This window comes from Echiichthys vipera (genome assembly GCF_963691815.1).
Source record: "Echiichthys vipera genome assembly, chromosome: 4".
Classification (NCBI taxonomy): Eukaryota; Metazoa; Chordata; class Actinopteri; order Perciformes; family Trachinidae; genus Echiichthys; species Echiichthys vipera.
Genome location: NC_139829.1, coordinates 18,591,797 through 18,610,551, shown reverse-complemented (window position 1 = coordinate 18,610,551; position 18,755 = coordinate 18,591,797). Strand labels below are relative to the sequence as shown.

At 40.1% G+C, this 18,755-nt stretch overlaps 1 protein-coding gene across 1 annotated transcript in view; it reads right to left on the bottom strand.

The window, feature by feature from the left end:
• Nucleotides 1–411: 411 nt before the first annotated feature.
• pdlim5a (PDZ and LIM domain 5a) overlaps nt 412–18,755 on the bottom strand; it is a 60,233-nt gene continuing 41,889 nt past the window's right edge. Inside the window, exons 10-15 of the mRNA XM_083912349.1 lie at nt 11,009–11,091; nt 7,138–7,327; nt 5,323–5,503; nt 3,351–3,471; nt 3,051–3,166; nt 412–2,230 (exon numbers count right to left, since the gene is read on the bottom strand). Coding sequence (XP_083768475.1) covers nt 2,141–2,230; nt 3,051–3,166; nt 3,351–3,471; nt 5,323–5,503; nt 7,138–7,327; nt 11,009–11,091 — 781 coding nt within the window. The 3' untranslated portion in view covers nt 412–2,140. The remainder of the gene's footprint in view (nt 2,231–3,050; nt 3,167–3,350; nt 3,472–5,322; nt 5,504–7,137; nt 7,328–11,008; nt 11,092–18,755) is intronic.

The following is an 18,755-nucleotide window of genomic DNA, read 5'->3' as shown; positions in this document are numbered from 1 at the left end:
ATACACACACACACACACACACACACACACACACACACACACACACACACATACAAATACCGTCTAGTACCCACATAATTTACTCTTATAAATAAATGCAGAAAAATGTTATGTTTGTTGGTCGTCTGTTGCTGAAGATGTTCCTCGTTCATCTCATTTTACCACATTCTCCTTTCTCACAGTATCCACTTCACCTCTGCTGCTGTCTCCTTCTGTCTCCTCTGACCTTTCTCAGCATAGTGGAGACATACGTTGAAATCTGCATTTCACACTGCTTATGCCAGACTTCTCTGTACTGCCATGTGGTTTCTCAAGCAATAATACAGGAAGTTTAGTGTTTAGTGGTAAGATAGTATTACACCGACTGAGAAAAAAGCAAACAAAGAAACACAAGATATTACTCTTGGGGGTTAAAAGCACATCATTTATTAAACAACTCAGATCCATTATTAATAGTTCCAACTGTAGTTTTGTAGGTGAAATTCTGATTACTGCATTACTCTGCAGCCTTTGTCCCGTACAGTAAAAACCCAGTTTTTTTTTAATATAATTATCTGAAATTAATATAAGTGAGTTTTGCTGGCGTTTTTTCTGGTCTTTGAAAACCAAACAAAATAGACCATATGTGTACTCCTCTGCCATAATGAAAAGCAAACATCTCCAACATGATGGGACAGTTAGTGGACGGTCATTTGAGATTAAAAGCTGAAAAAACCTACCCCCCATCCATTCCCTGAACTGTCCAAACAGTTAAATGTCAGATGTCAGATAAGACATTTATCGCCTCTATGAAACAAATTGAAATATACAGATTAGTACACAAGGATTATAGTATCCATTTTATTTTGCTGCAGACTAGGACAGAAAGAGCCACTCACTTTTGTTAAGCCTATGGAGGACAGATTCAACCACTTATGAAAGCAACTTTTATAAAATACAATATGATAACACAAGGTAAAATAAGTGATATTATTAAATTAATCTATATGGCACAGTATAGAAAACATATTTCTGCCAATACTACTCAATTGCAAAGATATGATAATCTGGGCTTTAAAGTTTGTTATCCATGTATCTATTTGTATGCATATTTATATATTTATTTATATTTAGGGCCAATTCTGCCCTTCTCTTTCTATTTGTGTCCCTTTCGCAAGTGCCTCACTGTGGCATATGACTAAATGTGACCTATTGTTCTGAAACCAGTTACATTTTTGCCAATGTCACACGACAAATTGAAAATTAAATACATAAAATTCATTTTTGAAAATACAGAAATGTTCAAACAATTCAAAGCACTGATCAGATGCAAGACGTTTCACAATCACACAGACATCCAGGTCACCTGTTTTCAAACAACTAGAACAAGCACAGTCTGGACAATTTTTTATGCAGATTCTGATAAAGTAAAGAGCACAACAACAAAATGTGACAGTTTGTGAAGTTTGAAATAAGAAACTCTTTAGCTAATATTCTCTTGAACTTCTTTCAGGAGCTGCGGATCAGATTGTTACATTTAATTACAGCTGAACAAAAATGACCACTAACAAAAATAAATGCCTGCTTACAAAATAATTGTCCCATATCATCTTGTCTCTGAATTCCTTAGAGACATTAATATATATTTTCACACATTTCTGATGACTGACTGACATGGTATATGTGATGATCTCACCACTGTCATGTTTCTGTGAAACTCAAGATTAAACTCTGGATTAAGAAATGAAGACTAGGATCACAAAATCCTATGCATTATTAAATGTCTGACTTTGGTGAGTGCTAATACTACTATACATACACTGCACCATTTGGCAGTAAAACTGTTCACCATTTAATAACATGAGCAAATAAAATCCAGATGAAAATACATATTTCTGGCAGAATTGGTTAAAACAGTGATTCCTTGCTGCAATATGCTCTGACTTACTAGAAAATACATGAGAAAAGTACCGTCGATTAAAGGGATAGGACAAGTTCACTTTTGCGTACATGGCAATGTTTTCCTGTGGCTTGTATGAGTATTGCTCAAGTTTTGTTGTTATTTATTGTTGAATGAACTTGGCCAATGTGATGAGGCTTTCTCATCCCCTTGACCAAAGGGAGAATGTATGGCTAGAAAAAAATGAGGAAAGTCCAAGATTCATATCTTCAGTGTGTGAGCATGTTTCTTGCAAAGAGGTTTGTCTTTCTTTGAGAAGAAGGTCAGACCTTCCAGAGTGGTGCAGCACACCTGATGACGGACACACACACACACAAACACACACACACACACACACACACACACACACACACACACACACACACACACAGAAAGGTCACATAAGTAAAGTTGTCCTGAAAACTCTAAATTTTCTCACAGATATAACTTACTATCACCTTAGAAATACTGATACAAAATGTAAGACCGTACATCTATCACATCACCATGAGACACTCTGAATCTGCTCTCTATTATACAAAAAATGAAGCATTGTATTGGTTCATGCAGGGCACACCAGCTATAATCAACTGACTTGATGTTGACTGAATTATCATTTCTAATCAGTCACATACCAATCACAGCCCAGTCTCTCAACAAGGCAGTCCATTTAAATGACTCCCTCCTGACTGATCCAGCGAGAGAAAGGGTTCAAATTGAGAGAAGTTGTGAAAATTGTATGTGTTGGCAGGTGTGAACATGACTCAAAGGTTAAAATGGCATTTAATGTTTAATGTTAACTGCTTTGGTCCACTCTTGGATAGCCATTGGGGATTTTTCTGCATTGCGCTCCCTGTTTTGGCTTAGCATGCTGCTTGGTAAACCCAGGGAGCATTTTAGGAGCAGAGTCATAACTGTATTTCCATTTGTTGCTATAAATGGTTAAATCTATGACGAGAGTGTTCCTGATTAAACTATAAAACATCAACATAATCATTACTGATGACTATTTAATATCCGCCAAGTCCAGAAATGGTTAATGGCACATGTATCATTCAGTGAACATCATGTGTAATGGTTTGTTCTTAGTAGGTGTCTCTCAGTTAACTGTCTCTGAGAATGTTTCACTCACAGTGCAGACAAAGCAGGTGTCGTGCCAGGTGTAACCAAGGGCCTCCAGGAACTTGTCTCCAGCCTCAATGGGGAACTCACAGCCATGGCAACTGGTCCCAAACATACTGTAGAAGTCTTTTACGGATAAAGCAACACGACGTTAGATACGCAGAAGACAACTTCAGCACCAAAATGAAAATCAATTCATAACAGACAGCCAGTTGTGCATTTCCATCCATAGACTATTGGTTTCTGGTGCTTCATCAGCCCTATCAGCTTGGTCAGTATGTCCGATCAGCGCATTGTTCTCATCACTCACCTTGTTCACAATATGGTTCTCCATCCTCCAGGTGGAAGGTGTTGTTTCTGATTGGCTGCTGACAGCAAGCACACAGAAAGCAGTATACATGCCACGTCTGTTTGAGGGCATTTATCACCTCCTGTGTACCAAAAGCAAACAGTGTGGTTAGTTGGGGGATGCTACCATGCTCCTACCTTGCTTATTGGGTCATCAATTTTAACACTACTGTACATGCAATGTGCCAACAAAAAAAGGGAAATTTCTAATATCAATCCTGATCAATGTCAGTCAAAGCCAGTCCTACAGCCTGTCCTTTTCTCATATCACATTTAAATATTAGGATTTTTTTATGGGGCCACATGACCCAGCTTAAAATAGACAAACTGCTTTCTTTCCCACCCTTAAACTGTGAGAACAAGACAGGATAGGGAATCAATGAAAAGTTGGTGGGCTAGAGCAAAATGAAGGATTAGAGGAGAGGGAGTGAGAAAACCAGTTAATAAGAAGTCGTAAGCTGGTTGAAGATGTGTGAGAAATGGAGGGTTGAAAGGGATAGAGGCTAAAGAGGTTAGAACATGTGAGGGATGAATGTCAGAGCTGTTATGAGAGCAGAGATCTCAGCTTCCTGACACTCTGGGTTCATTCTACACCTGCAGCCTCTAAGCCTAATTCTCCTAACACCCTTACATATATCACATTCCTGAGTGTCACAGGTGGTCACGATAGAAATTCCCTATAGCTTTCCTACATTGGCCTTCTATGGATTTATCCTGCATGTTATGGTGGTTGGACTGACCCTTTGACGATGTCTACACCTCTGCATGTCATGCCCCTTTATTATTTGGTCTAAAATAGCTATAAATAGCCCTAGACTTCCCAAAAGTAACAAGAAAACAGAAGAAGGTAAAAAGAGAAATAGATCCCATAGTGATGAAGCCTTGTATGCACATACATCAGTTAAATTAATATATTAAATGTACGGTCAACGTCTTCAACTCTCGTTGAGATGTAGGATGTTTCAATTCCAATAGTAAAAAGCCTCTTCATTGTAGCTTTTATATTTAAAATGAAATATCTCACATTTGGGAGCTGCTTCATGTAATCATGTTCATACAGTGTTGGCTACCAGACGTCTTCATCCAATTACCCACTTCAAACCCTTCAACCTACAGCTGGCACGTAGTGGAAAAGTACAGAGCTGTGAGACCTGGGTAATCCAGTGGCTGTAAAGCAGTCTGTACACAATGTTAAAAACTGAGGAAGGAAAACAGAAGAACGTAAAACCCATGAAACGCATAAAGCAAGATGTTGGTGTGTGTAACAGGTTTGCACTGAATGCCACAGAGGAGATCTATCACGCTTTGCCTCCAAACAACAGGTTGTAGAGTTTGAAAACAACATACACACACAATGTCAAGGCCAGCTATACATTATGTGAGTGGTACCAAACTAGGACTCTCACCATCAAGTCCAAGATTCCATTGGATTTTTGATTAATAGGTCACAATTCAGTTAAATTTCTGATTAAAACTTTTCCCCCAGCACTTACAGTTAGATTATTGAGCCTTGATTCATTATCATAAACAGATCATTGATTTTACGCTCAACAACAAAAATTCAAATTCTTCTTTAAAAAGCAGGCTAAATAGTATTGAGTCTGATGTAAGCGCAATTCTTTTTTGTGAATATACTACACTAAGGCCAAATGGTCACATTTTAATAATGTATTAGGGATTTGATGAGGGAATTGTCCTTCTGATTTTGATCATTGAAATTAAAAGCTCATTCTGATCGATTTTCAATTTAGAATTGAAATTGTGACACACCTAGTACCAACTTAAAGTCTCCAGACAAATTCACATTATCTTTCCTTGCACTAATGCTATACAGTCGCTTAATCTGAGCTGCTGAGTACAGTAACCACCACAAAACAGACAAGAGCAGCTACATAACATTTTGATACAACTCTATTTCGCTTCACACAACTTACCCCCAGTATCTTGGTTTCGCAGCGGCTGCATGTTGGAGCAAAGAAATCTTCATAGCAGTGTTCACAGTAGACAGATCCCTGTTCTTCCACAAAGCCAATTTCTGCCAGGGATGTACGGCAGTGGACACAGTTAAATTCCTCCTTATGCCATGATTTCCCCATTGCTACCAAAAATGGCCCTCTGGAGGAAAAAAGGACAAGCAGAGACAATAAGATAAATCGAAATCAACTTTTGATTTTACCCAAAGTTACAAAATAACTCCATATTGGCAAAAATGAGCCTATGAGACTAACTATACCGAATGCTTGTATTATGACGACACATCGTCATAAATGCAAAGTATACAGTACATGCAAAGTATCACACAGCTCAGTGGTATTGTTGGTATGTAGGTTTGTTTTCATTACCATGTCTGCAAATAGCCACTTGAGGGCAAATGGGCAAACCACGATGAATAAATGAATGAATGTCTGTGAGGGAATGACAAGTTGTCTCTTGGTAACTCCTGCTCCTCTATTCTCCCTTCAATCAAATTTTCATAATGTGCAGCAACTTGATCATAATGTTTCCAAGTTTGGAATGTTATGGGTGATGATTGCACTCATACGCTTCATACATTAGATACACTGCAGTTACGAGTAGAAGTGATTTCTTTATTATTGATTCATTTTAAAATTAAGTACTTATTTTATACAATTTCTGGAAATAGTGAAGAATGCCCCTACTCTAAAAAAATGTTTGATCAATTTATTGTTTCAGTACTCAATTCAGGTCACTTATTGTTCCTTAATAAACAGGGAACACATTTTGTGTTGATGTCCCAGAAGGTTTACTGCGACCATCATCCTCTGCTTCCACTCAGACTGCACCGTGGCACTGTCAGCCTTGATGATTAGGTAAAGTGGTAAAACAACAGAGACTAATTTACTCCACACAATAGCAGTGCTTATCTCAGCTTTCTTGGATAGTGGCCCAAGTTTGGCAACCATTAGCATGTGAGCTAACCTATCCTTAGTGATATGTATGTAAGGTGACACAAGCTGGGAGATAACGCTCGGCTTGGGGCAGTCAGGAGAAGTAGAGAGGTAGACAGGAAGGAGGAAGAGAGTCTACAGTGCATGTGCCTACGCAACTCTGGTATTAGCCTACAGTATATTGTATGTGTGTGTGTGTTTGCATTCAGTGTGTCTACACATGTATGCCACATCACTACAGTTTGATCTACTGCAGGTGCAACTTAATTCCCCTTCCCCTTATCTACCCTACAGTCAGGTCTTTGTAGCTCTACAGTTTCATACACAGATTATTTACTCAAGATGGTTTCTAGTTAATCATGTTAAGTGCCTAACTGGGACACTGAATTATTGAGAAGTGGACATATTTTCCTTCCGAGTCTTAATTTGCCTGAGTACAATTGGATGTCTGTGCAGCCAAGCTGAAGAGATTGCCTTTTTTTTTTTTTAATAAACTCTGGACCTTGAGCAAGCAGACGAGCATGACATGATGGCACTAAACACCATGCATGCCCACTTTGTTCTTTCACAAATTGAACTATAGATGGCCATGACTGCATCCACCCTTGATTTTTTTTAAAAGATTTCTTTTTTTTGGGGGGGGCGTTTCCATGCCTTTATATATAGGACAGCTGGAGGTTGACAAGAAATGTGAGGGGGGGGGGGGGGGGGGGGTGACATGCAGCAAAGGGCTGCAGGTCAGTCAAGTCAAACCTGGGGCCACTGCGTCATCACTTTCAGCCCCATATGAGGTGCCTGCTCTAACCACTGAGCCACCGGGAGCCCTGCCCCCCCCCTTACCTGATGACCATGTTGCAGTGGGCACACATGGGCGTCCGAGTCCCAGCAGGGATGTGTTCTGCCATCTGGACCAGGGTGTCCTCATCTTTAGGGTGGGGCTGAGGTAAAGGTCTAGCTGGGACAGGACCTGTCGGGACTCTGGCACTCCCATTACCCTTCATACCAAATGATGGGGTGATCAAACGGTGACCTAAAGGAGATGAAGGAAAGATAATAGGTTATACTGGTTAAAAAACAGGAAGACAGAGATGGTAAAAGGAATCAAGGGACCATAGGAAAACAAACAAGTGAGCACTCATAGCTTATAGCATTACAAAGGATGTGTGTACATGTGTGTGTCTGTGTTTTCTTCCCAGGTGTGTAAGTTATTTGACCTCTACCCTCTTTGTCTATACACCCAGGAGGTGACACGGCAGCGCATGCAGCTGTCTGACTACTGTTGTCACAACCATGAATTCACCACATCAATCTTCCCACAATCTTTCACCCCACCTTCAACACATTGCTATGGCACATGTGCATGCGATCACACACACACACGCACACACACACAACCACACACACACACACACACACACACACACACACACACACACACACACACACACACACACACACACACACACACACACACACACACACACACACACAGACCACCAAGACATCCCCTCAGCTAAAACCTAGACCCACACCTGGCTAAACATGTAGCTTGGCCTTTGATCTCCACACTGTGAATGGAGATTTGTTTTTGTATGTGTTTTTTTTTTGTGGAGCTTGGCTATAGTATTGCATGCCAAGTGTGTCGTTTTAGGCTATGAACAGGGCTATGTTCGAATTTAATGGTGGGGAAAGTAAAGGTATTATAAAAAATGGAGGGTTAAACCTGCAATAACTGAACTTCTGGCCAGTTGGGGGCAGCAGAAACAAGACTACACTACACTAACATGTCATCACCTTTTTATTTGACACATTCCCTCTGTTTTAGCTCATTGTTGGTCCCTAGCAACTCTTTAGTTGCTAAATGCTCCACTAAGTTCATCAGCTTTCCACTGAAGACAGTCGCCTGCTGAGAACTCACTACAGAGCTCTGTAAAGCCAATTGGAGTAGCAGTTACGGATGATAATTTTCCATGCGTTCATCACTATACTGCCCTACAAAGCCTGGGTGCAGTAACTATGGAATCACTAAGAAAGTACGGAGGTTAGGATTGATTTGGATACAAATTATACCATTGCAAACCAGTTAATCATAATCTATCATAGATGTTTGAAACCAGTGAAACCGGCTAAAAACACTGTAATACATATGCCAGGCCTGGATGTGGCGCTGTAACTTCCAAAGAAATACACCAACAACAGAGAAGAAGAGACGGGGAGACGCTGTGTATAATAGAAACTCCGGAGATTTTCTCGCCAAATCTGGCGACTTCCCAAATCCTTATCTATCCTAGAGAGAAATCTAAAGACTGTTTCTGGTGTTATTGGTGACTTTTGTGGTGTTTTGGACACTCTGATGCACGAATCACTCTGTAGTAACTGTCCTCAACGATCAGCGGGTGCTGCTGTGATCACCTCCCCCATACTAAAGCACTCTCAAGGGGGCACTGTCTCACTAGATTTAGAGACTTTTCCGACCTTCATAGCAACTTTATTCATAAAAAGAGACTAGCGTCCAATTTAGCGACCTATTCAGACCATCAGGCAAAAGGGAGAAAAACAGTATATGGTTGGCCTAATTCATTAACATGCAGCCGCTCAGAGTACAGTTTAGTAAACAGTCTGTGGGTCCATCGCGCTCCTATCACGCAGCAGCACTGTTCTTGTTATGCGACGCCTCAGGGGTTAGAGGTCGGAGGTTGGGCGATGACCGCATCATTTAATAAAGTATGTGGTTTCGCTGTCCAGAAGACGACCCCATGGGGAGCGTTTTTCAAATCAAGTTTCAAGTTTTTAGGCTCAGATAATGCTGGCTGCGTGTGGATGGTCAGCCAAAACGATACAAAAGTTTTGCGGTTACAGGAAAATGCGTCTCCGTGTGGATGGGCCCTAAGATGCTATAGAAAGGAATGCTAACTCACTGTAAGACTGCTACAAAGAAACAGCTCTTTTTAAATGTAAGGAAAATATGTTTCAATCAATCAGTGAAGCATGCACTTCATAAGGTTGTATGTTATACCTAGTGAAATGGATTCAGGAATGAGGGGAGCATGAAAGTGAAGGATGTGGGTGTTAGTGTGTGTGTGTGTGTGTGTGTGTGTGTGTGTGTGTGTGTGTGTGTGTGTGTGTGTGTGTGTGTGTGTGTGTGTGTGTGTGTGCGTGTGTGCGTGTGTGTGTGTGCGTGTTTGTGTGTATGTGTGTGTTTTCAAATTTTAACACCATGCCAATATATTTTTACAAGGGGCATCTGCAATAAGGCAGTGATTGAAGGCCTGGGTATCTTAACTGCAGCTCAGGATTAAAAATTGGTCAGTGGTGTACTGCTGCTATAGGGCACTATACAGCCAGTAGTATATTTTCATGAGCCTGGGTAAGTGTTTTATGTTGAGTGGCAGTTACATTGGGGAGAGAACTGGGGGAGATCAGAGGAAATGTGCTCACGGACTAGATGAGCTAAATTTGAAGCACAGATTTTTCATAGATAAATATGCACAGATGAACAGATGGCTAAATAGGCAGATATGTATTTGTTTTTTGATTTTTGTATGTACATCACAAACAGAATAATACACAGAAAAGACACTCAATCTCAGAATCTATGGGCCAAGAACAGATGGGGTATAGGCATTGTACTGCAGCTCTTTGGCATGCCTTTAAAACTTTTAAAACTATTTATAGTTCCCGGCAGGTCCCTTCAGTAAATATTATCTTTCTAACAAAGTAGAACTGCTGCACGTGTGACTGAGCAAGGCGCCACAGGCAGAGTGGGGCCTTCTCGCCTGCTTAATGGGCTTCCACAGAGGAAAAAGACGAGAAAAGAAAAAGAAAGTCTGCAATGACCTATTTCACAACATATGTCACGCTTCAACCATGGAAAATAAGCCTCTTTCCCCTCGCTAAATGGCTGCAACAACATTCAATCCAACAGCAGTAAATCAGTTTTACACTATGCCAAGATTTGGAACCAAACATTTGTCTGTAACAAAAAACATTTTTTTTAACTGTAGGGGTTATATATTAATCAATCAGAATACATACTTAAAATATTTTTTTTAATTCCTAAATGAGAGTTTATTTTTAGGAATCTTTTTTGGGTGACATTTGAGGTTTGCATTCACTGTGACTTATACTAAGAAAACAGTTCATGCACCTTAGTGTGATTACTCCACTAGGTTATTTTGGTTAAAATACCACATACAACATGCCTACTGTACACTAAAGGTACCTCACAGGCATATTTGATATACTTTTGTTGGATTTGGCAGTAATTGGCTCGATGAACAAAAATGTATTTTAGTCACTGAAACACATGTATTATGTATACTGTATATTCTGTATTCTTTAATGTGTTCACAAAGGTGGGTATGTTATTTCAGTCTGTTAATACGATACATGTGATTGTGGCTTGGTCCCCGATTCATGAATCACATTTTGTACAGGGTGGAAAAATGCATATGTGTGAGAAGTAAATGAAAAACTATTTTAAATGTGCTGCTATCACAAGTGAACAGGAAAAACCACACACACACACACACGCACGCACGCACGCACGCACGCACGCACGCATGCACACACACACACACACACACACACACACACACACACACACACACACACACACACACACACACACACACACACACACACACACACACACACACACACACACACACACACACACACACACACAAACACACACACACACTGTGTATACCCTTGATTGTAGCGGGCCCTTTGGCCATAGTCTTGACAACTGCAGACTCATGGCTGTTGAGTTCTGGCTCCTTCCCCTCCTCACTGTGCAGAGAGACAGAATTGTAAGGTATTGTAATTAGATTCATGAAATTAACACAACAAATTATTATTTTATATTAACATACCCCAGTTTAGGGGTGTAAGAGTGCAACATAAGAAAGGAAATGAAGAGTAAAAATGGGTGCAAACAGTGAGCAATTAATTTGCGACACACTTAAAAATGCTATTATTTACAGTCAATGAAATGTAATGTACAATAAATTGAAGCCTGGGCTTCAAGGTGATTCAAAGTCAAAATAATAACCAGAAACAACAGGAGAAGACCTGATCAATGAAAATGGCGAATCACACCTACTCCTTTGTTCCATTTACATAGTATATATATATATATTCACAAGTATTCAATTATTACCATTGCATGCACATGAAACTCAATTTGCACTGCTTAAATTGCAAAATTCACGGTTACTATGTGCATCCCACTCATTCAGACTATACTGTATGTGTGTGTCTTGGTACTCACCAGCCATTATTAAAAAGAAATGCCAGCATAGTCTCATTATTCAAGATCCTGTCAAAATACAGACAGACAGATTCCAGAACCCCTACTTGCTGACAGAGCGGAGACAAATAGGGTACCAACCACAACACAGCTACAGCCAAAACAGTACAGTACTCAACTTCACGGTGCACTTCCTTATTGTGAGTACAGTATACACAAAAATGTTGCCCATGTGAACTTTTCGAGCAGAACAGAGTCCAGGCCACCAGTCTGATGATGGATAGGAGACGAGTAGGTTTCCACAGCATTAATGATACAGCACACCCATTCATAACTGATGCCAGTATATCAATTCAAATGACTGACAAATGTACCACGGTGGAGTAAAATATAACGTGGTGTAAGGAACAAAAGTGACTACTCCAGATGTGCTGTAGACAGATGCAAGATGGAGGGGAGAGAGTTCTTTTGGTACAGTATCGAGTTCATGGTACTTACTGGATTATTTATATATTTTTTTTACAACAACTACCGTACATACTGTACAGATAAACATTGCTGTTATCTCCCTCTATATTTCAAATGTCTCCTCTGAATACACAACCTACAGGGTTGGATGCTTCATTGAGGTTGTAAAGAGTTAAAATTAATGAATCTCCAAAGCAACTTTGGCTGTCCATTTGCATGGGCCCCAAGAAATAAAACTAAATTTTACATTATGGTCGAATGCTGCGTCATTTTAAGAGACCCTGCAGTAAAATTTAGTGGTGATCACGTCAAATGATGCCAGACGCTTCTCACAAGAACAGCCCTCCACGCAAAGTAGATAAACTGTGCTGAGAATTGTACTATGATAAGTGCTGTGTGGGCTGTGGAACACAGTGACACATTTTGTCCCTAAAGAAATGTAAACATGTAATATCTGTGAGACTGTTTTGGGAACTAAGGCAATATCTTCTCTTTGAGGTCACACATTCTCACTTGGGTCAAAATGACATGTGTCTCTGAGCAAAATACTGATACAGTCTTTTTCTGCTTGTTTAAGTAATTCATAGTGTAATGATCTTAATATGAAACATATCATGTGGGATCTATCGCACATGTAGGGCAGCACTTTTTTACCGTCTATAGGAGAATACGTCTGATTGATTTTTGACACTTCACCGGGGACATTTTAGTTCTCTTATTTAGGGTTGTATTCACTGATTGTCTATTCATTTTAACTGGCCAATAAAGGTCTGAAATCACAAACCATCTTTCACAAGAAAAGCCATTATTAATCACATAGATAATGCATAAAATACTAAAAATCTCAACTTTTATTGGAATAAGCTTATTTTAACAGAATGCAACATATTTGCAGATTTGGTTTACAGAACACCAAGCCTTGAAAGTCATTTCTGTTTAACTCTCTTGCAGAGAGAGGCCAGAGCTCGCTCAGCTATCGTGGTCGAATGGAACACAACTTCTTTACTCTTCAATCAAATGTGGCCCCAGAGCCTCAAACTCTCTGCTGCCCTTTAATATGATGCAAAATGAATAACCTCTCTATAAGTAAGTACGTATGCGTTCATCAGCGCCAGATGAGGAGCTTGGGTGGGCCCACTATCTCTCCCTGACGTATTACACCCATAATGCATAGTTGTAGCCGATGCCAACAGTTGAATCGCTGTTGTCTTCTCCTCATGCCTGGCTGTTAGAGGACTCATGGGAGACAAGTGTTATGGCAACTGCAGTCATAGTTACTTTGAGTTGTGGCTGCATGTTTTGTGTGAGATAGAAAGAGTGAGAAGTAATGAGACATAGTGACAGAAACTATGAGAGGTGGGTTGACGGGCAGAGAGAGAGAGAGACAGATAGAAGGGGGGTCACTTAGTTTACCACCCAGGATTACCTCTGAAATCATTTATTCAAAATGTCTGAATAAGTATTGAGAGGATAGGAGACTTTAAATTCACCTAAAGACATAGACTGCATTGACCGGAGAAGAAAAGAGAGGGTCCCCCTCTTCTGTGGCAGTCTGATGCCAAGACACCCTTTGATGTAAGAAGAAAATATCACAGAAACAAGGAACTGACTAAAAAATACAAATAAAGTAACAGATTGTTGATTAGATGGCTGGCAGAAATGGCATTCCTATATTTGCTAGTTGTTAATGACAAATACAAAGAAGATAACACTCTAGAAATGTGAATCTCAACGGAATGGACAAAGGGTTAGTATCTAAACACACACACTGTTAAACAATGAGCACACACGCTATAGTGCAGTGACAAAGATTGTGATAAATGCACCCTGTGGACTTTTGTATTAGCATTGATTCCAGCTAATCGGCCTTTAGCTGATACAGTCCTGATCTAAGTACTCTCTATAGGAAAGAGACTGTCATACTGTAGAATATCTTTCTTCATTCTCATGATCTGCTTATCATTTTGTACACCATGTGTCTGACAGGAGGAGCCAGTGGATACACCAACTTCCTAGATTTATAGCGAGAGAGAGAGTATAGACAATAGGCAGACAGGACCAACTACCTGCAATTTGATAATTTATAATGGTATAATAATGTACTTTATTCGTTGTACTTTCATTTGCTCTAGTTCTGTTATATTCATAACATTTCCAGTGTACAAGAAACCATGAAGATAACGTAGCTAAATTTAAAAACTGAATCAGTAAGCTTTCTTGCTAGTTCACCAAACTAAACTCACAGTTTTACTTTAGTATTTTCCCTGTATTGAAACAGGGTCATCTGGTGTTAACTTATCAAGGCTATCAAAGTTAGGCTTATCAAAGGCTATAGTGCCATCTATTCAAATTATTTAGGCGAACAAGCTTACAACATTTATTCACATTAGCTATGGTAACTGGCTAACAACAGGTGACAAGTGGAGCAGGAAATAAGATGCTCCCCAGTCCTTCATTCATTAGAGCCAATTACAGCACAGCTCGTTAATATTCTCCACCAATCAGGCCAATTATATGGGAACTCAATTGTATTCTGCAAGACTGTGATTGGTTGATTAATGGAGGCCTTGCTGTTTTGATTCAATAGTAGCTGGTTAGAGTGCTGACCATCTGGACGTACTGGGCCACATATGAACCTTGTTAACTAAAGGGATAATTAAAGAGGGATGGGAGGAGGGAGGGAGGGAATGAGGAATACATGTATATTCTTTTTATCTATCTCTCTATTTCTTGTTCTGTCTCTGTATTCTACACTTTTTTACAATAATAAAGCGCAACCTTGATTTGAGTCATATATCACTACTATACATCAGTGACCTTGCTTTGCATCTCTGTTGTTGTTGTTCCTATGTTTATCTTATCTGAAGTCTATTTTCAGCACTGCATGCCACCTAATAATGAGGCGTCTTGTTTGCTGGTATTAAGCAATAATGAGGAAAGAAGGGTACACTTTAGTCCCCGAACTGTTTACATATGTTAACTAACCCCATGTGTAGTGTAGCTACGACAAGAACTTGTATTATGCATCTCATAAATGTATTGGTTTGGTTTGAACATTGAACAAATGGTCCATTAACATAGCTGACTGCTGTCCAGCAGCTCTCTCCACCACTCAACAGATGGTCTATAATTCAGCACTGTGATATTCCTTTGGATCAAATTCAATCCTCACAAGCACCATCCATGTGTATGCATTAGCACACGCACACACAATAACAAAGACATCCACCCACTCAAACTCTCTCACACACACACACACACACACACACACACACACACACACACACACACACACACACACACACACACACACACACACACACACACACACAGACACACACACACACACACACACACACACACACACACACACATACACACACACACACACACACACGCACACACACATTTTTCATACTTCACGGTTTAAAAGTGTTCAGTTGTGTTCACTAGCCAATGACTGATCTCTGTGAGATGGTGCCAAGTTGTTTCACTGTGACCACAGAATGTCAGAGTTGGTATGAGTTGTCTCCACAGAGACATATGGACCATGTCTTTTGGTACTGGCATGCTCTGACCAAACAAGGCTTTTCACTGTAATGAATGGCATGTTCAGCAAACTTAAGAGCTGTTTATGTTTATGTTAAAAATAGTTATACGTCTTACAATATATTAATTGTATCAGTCAACATTTTCTATCCTAAATTAGCCTTCCTTGTTGGGATTAGTTAGAGTGCTACTGTTGTAAAGCTTCATGCAACACATCTCAAATCACATAGATTTGTGAAGTAGATGATTAATATATTATTGTCACTCTTTGCTGGACTCAGACCTGGACACAACTGCATAGGAAAAATGTTGAACTAAAAACTAAAACAATTTGAAGAATGCTGATTAAATTGACTTGTTTTTAATCCTTTTGAACTGTCATACAACAATTCTCAAAGAGTCAAGACCATTAGCGACTATAGGCCCCTGGGCACTGAAATTATCCTTTACATGACAAAGATAGTGACTCTGTGATGATTTTGCCTGTTTTTTGCATCTCTTTGTAGTTGTTATGCATCTCTCTGTGGTTTTGTGTCTATTCATAGTTATTTTGTGTCCCTTTGTAGTCATTTTGTGTCTCAGTCATTCTGCATCTTTTTATTGTCTATGTGGTATATCTTTTTTCTCTTTGAGATAATTTTGTTTGTCTTTGTAGTCATTTTGTGTCTTTTTGGGGATTGTTGGTAGTTGTTTGTTGTAGTTTTTTGTATATATTTTAGGTTTCTTAGTGGTCATTTGCATCTCTTCATGTCAGTATGAAACTCTTCAAGTGACATTCTGCAGGTGGTGGTGGTGGTGGTGGGGGGGTGGCTGGCACTGTGCCCAAAAGACTCGTTCAGTAATCCATCCATGGTCTAAACCATTTTCTGTTATACACTAAAAGCTAGTTTTGTCCAGGTCTGCCCCCACTACCTCTTGTTCTTTGGCAGGTGCAGCTCACTGACGCTGTGACGCTTTTTCTTCCTTCTCAAGTTTAGTGGCGGAGCTTGAGTGATTGGGGTGATGAGCAGGGCGTCCAATAAGCAAGGAGGCCAAGGACTCTGATAAGTTCTTCACATTGAGGAAGAGAGGAGGCAGGGGTGAAAGGGACGTCAATTGCAAGAAGGTCTTTGGTAGGGAAGATACTTTCATGGTGAAACATGCAAACACACACACACACACACACACACACACACACACACACACACACACACACACACTCTCTTTCTGTTTACCTCGCCTGCACTGGACTACGGTGCTCAGTGTGTGTGTTTCGTGTGAGTTGTTTGGGGGCACTGGGCGTGAGTGTAGGGGGGCAGGGGGCTGCTCTGGGCAGGAAGTCCAGAGGACTTGACAGGAGCTCTCTCCTGTTTACGAATCAAAGTGTACAAGTGTATAAGTGTCTCCACAGAATATACTGATAAATGTACAATGTTTCAGTTAGTGTGACGGATTGACATTGCTCATATTAATAGTGAACTAATTACTGGTTCCTGCAACATTTAAGTTAACATCCTTATAACACTGTACCTGACTGGTTTGGTAGAAAGCACATGATGACTCGCTGATGTATGAGATAGATGACTGACTTTGACTTGGGCACTGAGGGGACAGACATCACAGATTTGATAGATATTTGAAAAAATCAAATGACTTGTCACCTTCATGTGCATCAAGTATTAGAATTGTTGTGCAGCACCTGTGTTGAGGAGAAAGGTCAAACTGAGTTTGTGCAGCCTTCAGAGACTTGGTAGCTTGTCTGTATGATTTATGGTCATCACCATCATGATCAGTCAAACTGGAGCCACTGGACTCAAACTTATTTGAGTTTGTGCTGTCCTCTAGTGGTGTCACCAAGGAACTGCTAGACCAAAAAGTAACACAAATGCTTAGAGTCAAAGCCTTTTTAGGGACCTACTATGCATTTTAGGGCAATATGAGCTTTCATAAAACAAGCTCAATGTACCTTTCCGCCGTGGGCAGTCGAATGCTTGGTGGCTCTGTAACTGCAATGTCTGAAGCAGCTGGTCTATGGACAGGGACAGGATCAGAAGAAGCCTGTGGTGCTTGGTTTTGAACCAATGAGGAGTCGCTACCTTGTGCCAAGCATAGTCCTTGAGCAGGTAATACACCAGAAACAGGTAAATAGGATGGTGGAGTGTAGCTACAAACAGGACTCGGTCCAAGAAAATGTGAAATGTTTACTGGCATAAACACTGAATCAAGAAAACTGTCATTTGGCCTTTCAGCGTGACATGCTGTTAATTGGCTTGGAGCTGAACCAGTGTATGTTAAAGGTACCATCACTGGAGCTAATGGATAGTTCACGTTAGACAAATGGGTTGGGTGTATTTGATAAAACATGTCAACAGAACTTGAACATGTCACTGGGAAGTGAATGTGTGTTACAGGTGATAGATTGTTGTCTTGATGTTGAGTTAAGAGGCTGCCAGGTGTGGGGATGAGGACATAGTTGGGGATTGTAGTGCTCTCCGCTGGTCGTTGATGATTGGAAGTTGAAGCTGGCGCCTGTGGCTGGTCAATGTGATCAGATGTGGGTGTGGCTCCTGCATCGTTCAGTCCACTGAAGGCTGAGAGTGAAACCCTTACTTGGTCAGAGGACTGATGTGTTGAAGATATATCACTGACAGATAACAGATAGCAGAGTATGATAGTGCTTGGTGCGTTTCAAATATATCATTTAGATTGAAAGTGAAGATTGTTATAGTGCAGATGTGCAAAAGTTCAGTAATTGCACTTCAATGTTATAGCTTGCAAAATCCCAGTGTATTAACCTTCAGTTTTTAACACTTTTGTAAATCATGGACTGTATGCGGTTAGTTAGATCCTGTGATCAAATCAAAAATATTTATGCGACTGACATTTTGTTTAAAAGTGACCACTGTGCTCCGGGACAATTTAACATGACAGGTTAAAAGGTGAAAAAAAGTGACACAAGTTGAGATGTTGATTTATACCTGACCTCTCCACCGGTTGTCTCAGATTCAGTGAGACAACTGGAAGATAAAAGAGTGAAGGAACTAAGGAAGTAATGGAGAAGGAAAGGGACACCAGACACAAGACACAGAGAGAAAAGAAAACAAGAAAAAAACGTAATCACTTTATTAGCTGCAATATAGAGTAATAGTTTTTTTTTTTTCAAACTCAAAACACATCAAATATTTCCGTCACTAGAAGTTCAGCTGTT